The 8,760-nt window shown below is 36.7% G+C and overlaps 1 protein-coding gene and 1 long non-coding RNA gene across 2 annotated transcripts; both read left to right on the top strand.

Moving 5' to 3' along the window:
* Positions 1-463: 463 nt before the first annotated feature.
* Positions 464-1,614, top strand: LOC104893331 (uncharacterized). The gene is made up of 3 exons (XM_010679427.2): positions 464-538; positions 631-1,211; positions 1,572-1,614. The coding sequence occupies exons 1-3, from the start codon at positions 464-466 to the stop codon at positions 1,612-1,614; spliced, it is 699 nt and encodes a 232-aa protein (XP_010677729.2).
* A 3,128-nt stretch (positions 1,615-4,742) lies between these two features.
* LOC104886449 (uncharacterized) lies at positions 4,743-5,219 on the top strand. The gene is made up of 3 exons (XR_789198.4): positions 4,743-4,905; positions 4,998-5,067; positions 5,162-5,219. It is a non-coding gene; the product is annotated as an uncharacterized LOC104886449 (long non-coding RNA).
* The last annotated feature ends 3,541 nt before the right edge of the window (positions 5,220-8,760 follow it).

Genomic DNA, 8,760 nt, shown 5'->3' with positions numbered 1-8,760 from the left:
TGCTGTGAACGTTAGATGGAGGGATTTTAAGAGCAAATTGGTATCTGGTTGGATAACAATGACGAGAGTTAGATCAAAGAAAGAGAAGTTAGGTGATAGTCCGCCAGACGTATACAAGCACATCAAGAAGGAGGATTGGGCCACTTTCAAAGAAAAGATGATGTCAGATAATGCTATAGTAAGTTTATATTCTAATTATTAACTTGGTTTTATTGATTTAAATAATATTATACTAACTTAATGTATTTTTTTTATTTTGCAGAAAAAGGGAGAAAAGGCGCTTGAGAGCGCAAAGAAGAACACACATCATCACCACTTAGGTCAGAGGAGTTATGGAGATGCTAAAGAGTTGTGGAGGCAGGAGAAATTCGGTCCACCAAGTTTTGATTCTGGATCTTGTTCTAGTACACCATCCTCCTCGGTGTCCTCCAGTTTTAACCGGGGTGTTGATTGATGGTGCACGATGCATAAGAAAGATCCTGTTACTAAACAAAGATTCATTCCAGATGAGGAAACAAATAAAGCAGCTGACAAATACGTATGTATATCATTATAATTAAGTTTTAGTTTAACCTGAATATTTTTTCATTTATTAACCACAATATTACTGTTAACTTGCTTTTTGGGCAGTTGGAGTACAAGGAGAAGCAAGCCAAGGGTGAGTTCATTCCGATTCGTAACAGAGACGCCATTTTTATGGCTCTTGGAGAGAAGCCAGATCATTCGGGTCGCTGTTATGGTTTTGGGGGCGTTAATGTTGGCTATACCAAGGCTTTTGGGCACGTACCTCGTACGCAATATAGGAGATCGATGAAGGAACAAGAGGAGGCACTCATACAGAAAATGAGTGAAAGGTGGAGGGAGGACATTGCCACATATATGCAGAATGTGATGATTTCACCTACACATCCATCTACCAGGCCATATTTTTCACCATCTAGTGGGCCATCTCCTTCACATGTACAACCACCTACTCAGTCACCTGGGCTGTATCATTTTTTCCCTTCACCATTTGATGTGCCATCTCCTACACAGCTGACTCAGCCTCCTATTCCACCATCTGCTTCACCATTTGCTGGGCCATATTCTGGGCCATATCCTGGGCCACCTCTTGGGCCATCTCCTGGGCCATATCTTGGGCCATCTCCTGGGCCATATCTTGGGCCATCTCCTAAGCCACCTCTTGGGCCACCTTTTGGGCCATCTCCTGGGCCATCTGATATGGAAATGGTAGTCATTATATAGAATTCTAGTTCTGTTAGGATTCTATGTAAATTAGGGTGTTAATTTCAGTCTTATTTTAATTAAGTGTTTAAGTTGATAAGGGAATCCTATTATATTTAGGAGTCTAATTCCTTATCAAAGTCGAATTAGGAGTCTTATTTTATTAATAATAGGCGTGTGAAGTATGTTAAAAATAGGATAATTATCTATCTTGATTCTTAAGATAAAGATAAATAAGTTTATTTGTTTTACTAGTTCAAGTAGGTTTAGAAAAATCTTGTACTATATAAAGGGATTTTCGGCCATAATGATATTTTAAGTTAAGTTTGAGTTATTTCTTGTTTCAGGAGAGAATCCACCATTGTTTCAGGAGGGAATCCAAAATCCTAGTTGAACTGTGAGTCGAAATACGCCTGAGTTCTTCATATCCAGTTTACTTATTAAATAAAAATACAAACTTTCATAAACAAAAGCCACTAAGTTACATAAAAGAGCCCTAATCTAGTGAATTCTTCATTAAGAATCACATCAAGTGGTTTGCTGCTGCTTTACACCCCTATCCGTCGCTGCTCGTCCCCACGCACACCTCGCCTCGCCTACTGCCTCGCACAAACCTTCGCCCGACATCCTTCTCGTCAACACTCGCCCAGCCCTCGCCTGCTACCTCGCGCATCACAGCGCGCCCCTCCCCTCGCCTACTCTTGTGCACCATGCCCGATAATCAAGCCGACGTGTTCGCTGCCATTCAGGCTACGAACGATAAGGTCGACGCACTCGTGGCCCAGATGGCTGCCATGGCCACGCGGTTCAATAACTTTGAGCGCAACAATAATTTTGCTCGACCACCTCCACATCAACCTCGACGTGAGGATGATTTACGGTTGGCTGACCTCCCAACCTTTGATGGTGACCTTGATCCCGAAGCCTATTTGGAGTGGGAAAACCGATTGGATAGATTCTTTGATCACAAAAATTTGAGTGATGGATCCCGGTTTTCTTATGCAATCCTAAAGCTCACTAAATATGCGTCCTTATGGTATGAATCTACACGCATAAGACGTGCTCGTGAAGAAAAACCTCCTATTGATTGTTGGTCCTCTCTAAAAGTCAAGATGCGAAAAAGATTTGTGCCACGAACATATCGCCAAGAACTCTTTGTGCGTCTCAATTCCTTGCGCCAAACCACCATGACTGTCGAACAATATATTAAGGAGTATGAGAGACTACATATGACGTGTGATATTAAAGAGGAGGATGAACAGAAAATTGCGCGTTTCCTTCTTGGTTTGCATCGTTCCATCGCCAATTTGGTGGAATTACAATCCTATGCCACGTTTGATGACGTTTGTGTTCTTGTGTCCAAAGTGGAGCGCCAACAAACCAAGCGCACACCTTGGTTATTCCCCCTGCTACCTCGACGGATCCTACGTCCAGCCACGCTTCGAGTGCCAACGCATCCCTTGACTCGTCGAATGCTTCACCCAAGTCTGCCGCCCCATCTTCGAACGCATCTCCATCGAGTGACAAGGCTGCTAATGCTACGATTAGGTACAAGAAAAGGCAATGTTTTCGTTGCCAAGGACTCGGCCATATTGCCAAGCACTGCCCTAACACAACTGTCACCACACGCGAAGAACTAGTCCACTATTTGGCCGAAGAAGAGCACCTTCCTTCTACTTCTATAGATGAGGATGATTTTTGGTCGAGTCAACCTATATGTGAACCAGAATAAGAGCATCCTTCCTTACTAATTAGTCGCTCTTTGTTATCTTCTAGCTATGATGATTCTGTGGATGAGCAACGTACCAATTTATTCCATTCAAACTGCATCATCAAGGGTAAAGTTTGTCATTTTATCATAGATAGTGGTTCATGTACTAACGTTTGTGATGTGTCTATGGCTGAAGCATTAAATCTGCAAATGCACAAGCATCCAAATCCCTATAAACTCAGCTGGTTGAATGATGATGCCATTTGGGTACGTAAACAAGCTTTAGTTGGTTTTCGTGTAGGTGAATACATGGATCAACTTTGGTGTGATGCTTTGCCTATGATATTTTAAGTTAAGTTTGAGTTATTTCTTGTTTTAGGAGAGAATCCACCATTGTTTCAGGAGTGAATCCATAACCCTAGTTGAACTGTGAGTCGAAATGCGCCTGAGTTCTTCATATCCAGTTACTTATTAAATAAAAATACATAAAAATATAAACTTTCATAAACAAAAGCCACTAAGCTACATAAAAGAGCCCTAATCTAGTGAATTCTTCATTAAGAATCACATCACCATCTCCTGGGCTATCTCCTGAGGTAGCTGCTTCACAGCCCACTCAGCTACGTACTCCATTATCTGGATCAGACACTCATTCTCCTCAGCTGAAGGTACATATAATTATTATATATACATGTGCTTTATACAAAAAATTATCTTATATACATGTCCTTTATACAAATAATTATCATATTTACATGTGTGTTTTATTCAAATAATATCAATATTACGTGTTGCTGTTAGAACGAGGTTCCATGTCGATTGTATTTGGTAGATCCAACTAGTGGAGAGACTTCTCTAGTGGCAGACGCATATTCTTATGCTTATGATGAGACCACTACAGTTCATGGGTCTAGAATGATGAATGAGCACCTGAAAGTGAAAATTCATCGAATTATAGAGAAATATGGTCATTTGCCACTACCTGTTCCCGTCCCTGCATATGAGATCGACACTACAGCTACTGCTTTGGGTACTTGGGTGCAATGGCCAAAAAATTTAGCACAAATGTTAAGTGATGAGGTAATTGTTCATATAGGCCTCCAATTTTTTAAAAATAATAGCTTTCAATTTAAAATTTTCATAATCTTATGCGCGTTTTGAAAAATAATTATTAGGTTACACCGACACCTAAAAAACAAAAAGGGATTTCGGGGGAGGCTGTTAGATCTTCTAGCCAGTTGCATTCAGCCGGTTCGGCTTCTCAGTTTAGTCCAGTTATCGACGATCGATCGTTCTTGGACTCCGTTACTGAGGACTGCAGGGAGTTAGTAGATACGCTTGCCCTTGCCTTCGCAGACGATGATGTTGTTGGTGTTACCTTGGCGAGATCCTTGTTCCATTATTTGAGAGATGGTACCGTTTTTCTGACCAAGGAGGATATTGGTCAGTTTTTGAGAGGAGAAATGATTAATATTTCTATTATCCAAGTGTACATGAGGTAACAATAATCAAAGTTATGATTTTTTTTAGCATTTAATTATATGGTAGTTGTATTTTTCACATATAGTTTACTTTTGCCAATTTTTAGGGCTACGCAGTCGGACTTGGATGGATTTGGGGATGCTATTGGACATGTTTGTTGGATGTGTCCGCAAAGCACCGTTATGGAGTCGCATTCATCATCGGAGGAGGTAACAAAGTACATTGTGCATGCTATGGTTGGATGCGTCGATGTAGATGCTAGTATCATGTTCGCGCCAATCTTTCAAGAGTAATATTCTTTCTTAATATCTACAAATATTTATTGTTGCATGATATGTGATTTTTCAAGTAATTATTGTTGTTTAATCTTTCAATAGCCAACATTGGATGCTCCTTGTCATATGTCCCTTGCCCGGGATACTTTATATCTTCGATTCTGCCAGCTATCACAAACAGCGGAAGTTAAAGCTTAAATTGCCTATGATAGCGTAAGTTGATATATGTTTGATATACTTTATATGATTTCAGATGGTAACATTCCACAATTAAGGACTAAATCAAACAATGTTATGTTATCTAGTGCTTTTAGGAGGTTTCGGATGAGCGGCCACAGAGTTCGTCGAGAGAAGCTTTTGTGGAAATATGTTGAGGTATGTATTGATCAAATTGCTTGATTCAATTTAAAGCTTACTTTATTCTCATTATGCGGTAAATTTTCTCATTTTCTTATAACTTTTGATAAAGTGCCCGCAACAACAAGGAGGCACGGAGTGCGGTTATTTTGTGATGCGGTAAATTTTTGACGTACTCGCTTCATATTTTGGTTCGTTGGATATGGACAAAGTAAGTTCATATAATTATTGTATTCATATTTAATATATTTTAACTATTTGATGCTAACTTTGGTAAATTATTTTCAGGTTGCTCAAACCTTTACCAAAGATCCTTATACGGAGGATCAAATCAATGAGGTGAAGAATAAGTGGACAAGATACTTTGTTGATGAGTGCATTGCGTAGGTTAGTTAATTTATGTTAATATTCTTTTTTTTGTTCTAACTTTAGATGAACATATACATTATTGCAACTTGTACCAACCAACTTGTTAGTGATGGATTATCATGATTTATATATATATGTTGGATTGCGCTAAATATTTTTGTTGGATTATTATGGAATTGTATTTATGATGTTGGTTGGGTATTTATGATGTTGGTTGGCTTGAATATTGGCTGATGTATGTTGGAGATCATGGTGGTTGTTTGATGGATTTTGGATTTGCTTGGATGGTGGATTCGGAGATGTTATTGGTTGTTGTACAGGTTAATTAAGTCCCTATTATGGGTTTATCCAATTTACAAACGGAGCTCTGCCGAAATTTATGCAGAAAATTTATTAGCATATTGCTGCATACCTTCATCAAGGTTGCATATATAACTTCCTCATCACTAATATATAACAAAAAAAAAATTTAAAAGAAAGTCATATTGCTGCGGTTCTGGGGCAGAAACCGCAGCAATATTACTTTTTTTTTGTACAAAAAGTAATATTGCTGCGATTCCGGGCCCAGAAACCACAACAATATTACCTGTCATCAACCACATATTTCACCATAAAGTATAATATTGCTGCGGTTTGGCCTATAAAACCGTAGCAATATTTGTTTATATTGCTGCGGTTTAGAACCGCAGCAATATTATTAATACCTATTGCTGCGCCCTCAATTGCTGCGCGCCTAAAATCGCAGCAATAGGGCACTTTTTAACCGCAGCAATTAGCATTTATTCTACTAGTGCTTGACTTTTATTTCGAGTCAATTTCCCAAAATCTAAACCAGACTTAATTTTATTTTTAGGTCAAAAAATATAACCTGAACCTCACCTGCTATGCTTCGGGTCTCGATTTATATTTTATAATATCAATAGTTAGACATAATGAACTTAAAGCATTGCAGATGCTCACTTCAAATGCCAATTAAATCAAAGATTCAAACTCCAAAGCCATAAATTAGCAACCTGCTTCAAATTAATAATAAATGGACTTGGTCCAATACACGTTTATAATAAGAAAATAGTGACATAAGTCATAAAAGTCAAGTTAATTTATGGTTGACCTAACCCAAATCTAACTGAATTTCTAATCTAGGAGGTTCGGGTTAGTTTCGGGTTCAAAAGGTAGCCCATTAAGGTTTTGGGTCGGGTTGCGTCCCCTCATTTTTATTTTGGGTCAAAAATCTCAACCCAAATTCGAAAATGTCTGGTCAGATTTGGGTCGGGTTATTGGGTCAGCATTTGCCAACCCTACGATGGAGCATATAGTAGAATAACAAGTTTTGAAATTAATTCACGCATTGCCTGCACATAAGGCTAGTTAATATGTAAACAAAGATATTAATGGTCAAAAATGTACATGAAATATTGCATGTTTTTCACATTTAAAGTACATTAAGAGTCGAGGGACTACTTGAACTCAAACACCTAAATACAAAATAACCTTAATTAGAGAATTGACTTTATAAACATATTTATGACCAAAACAACATTAAATGATGTAATTTTCAACAAAATATCCAGATGTTGAATGACATTATTGTTATGGACAAATCCAATCTGTCCCTATTGTAAACCAAGCTCGTATAGAACTCGAAGTTAAATGAACCCGATCTAACACGAATTCGAGATAAAAAGATGTATATGAAAGAACTATTTAATTGCTATCTCTACAAAGTTTGCCAATTAATAAACTTAAAAAAAGTTATATATCAATGTAAAATGTTAGTATAGTCACTAAATCTTAAAAAGTTTTCTTTCTTTGAAAGGAAAATGTTAAGAAGTATATATATATATATATATATATATATATGTATATATATATATATATATGTATATATATATATATATGTATATATATATATTATATGTATATATATATGTATATATGTATATATATATGTATATATGTATATATATGTATATATGTATATATGTATATATATGTATATATATAGTATATATGTATATATGTATATATATATGTATATATGTATATATGTATATATGTATATATGTATATATATATGTATATATGTATATATGTATATATATATATATACATATATACATACATATATAGAAGTGATTTCATATGAGAATGCATACTTACATGAGAAATGAGAATGGATTTTACACGCTATAACGCTAATGAACAAGTGATGTAACTCCAAAAAAACAAAAATTAGAAAAAAAATTCGAAATTTTTTTTTTCTTTTGGGTTTGAATTTTTTCAGGGGTATAACTCTAATGAACAAGTGTTGTAACTCTAATTCAATCATGTGGTTGAGATTTATTCTCATTTCTCATGTAAGGAGCATTCTCATGTGATCCTGCCTCTACATATATATATATATATATATATATATATATATATATATATATATATATATATATATAATATATTATATATATATATATATAAAGCTGAAAACTGAAAACAGAAGATCTGGGCTATCAAATAATATTACTAAGATGATCTAAGGGCTGCAATTCTTTGTCCCTCCTAGGGGTGTTAACGAGCCGAACCGAGACCGAACATACCCAGGCTCGGCTCGGCTCGAGAATGAATGAGTTTGAGCTCGGCTCGAGCTCGAAACGAGCGAAACCAGGCTCTGCCCAGCTCGAAGCTCGGCTCGTGAAATTAAAATTTTAAAAATTGAAAGAAAATTTAGCTTAACATTAACCAAGACTTTAGATATAGCCCAATGTTTTGCCAAAGTTTTTATAAGTATGGATGTCAGGCTAACTTTCATTAAATAATGCAAGTCTAACAACAACACATTCTAATCCTATATATACCCCATATATAATACAAGATGTCCCTTATTACTCTTGCTTTCTCCCCAATGTGGAACTTTCAAAATCCCAACAAAGGAACTCACTTATGGTCTATAGCGAGCAGCGAGAAAAAGAAGAGATGGGTGCTTTAGATTCTCCTATCATGCGCCTTTTATATTTGGAGATGTGAAGTTTTGCTTTTGCCTCACCGATGTGGGACTTATGAACCTTAACTAAATAAGCTTAGGCTAATTTTCATTAAATATGACAAGCCCAACAACCATACATTATACTCCTATCTATGCATGCCCATATAATACAAAAGGTCCCTTGTTACTCTTGCTTCCTCCCCAATGTGGGACTTTCAAAATCCGAACAAAGGAACCCACTTAGGCTCTACAACGGGCACCAGAAGAGATGGGTGTAGATTTTTTCCATATCATGTGCATTTTATATTTGGAGATGTGAAGTTTTGCTTTTGCCTCACCGATGTGGGACTTATAAACCTTAACTA

The sequence above is a fragment of the Beta vulgaris genome, chromosome 5 (assembly GCF_026745355.1).
Source record: "Beta vulgaris subsp. vulgaris cultivar EL10 chromosome 5, EL10.2, whole genome shotgun sequence".
NCBI classification, from domain to species: domain Eukaryota; kingdom Viridiplantae; phylum Streptophyta; class Magnoliopsida; order Caryophyllales; family Amaranthaceae; genus Beta; species Beta vulgaris.
Note: the sequence above shows the minus strand (reverse complement) of the source record. Positions and strands in the feature narration are given on the sequence as shown.

Coding starts and splice junctions, on each gene's coding strand:
- LOC104893331 (XM_010679427.2), top strand. CDS start 464: ATGCATAAGAAAGATCCTGTTACTAAACAAAGATTCATTCCAGATGAG. Junction 539..630: donor ATAAAGCAGCTGACAAATAC/GTATGTATATCA, acceptor CTTTTTGGGCAG/TTGGAGTACAAGGAGAAGCA. Junction 1,212..1,571: donor CCTTTTGGGCCATCTCCTGG/GCCATCTGATAT, acceptor TTCTTGTTTCAG/GAGAGAATCCACCATTGTTT.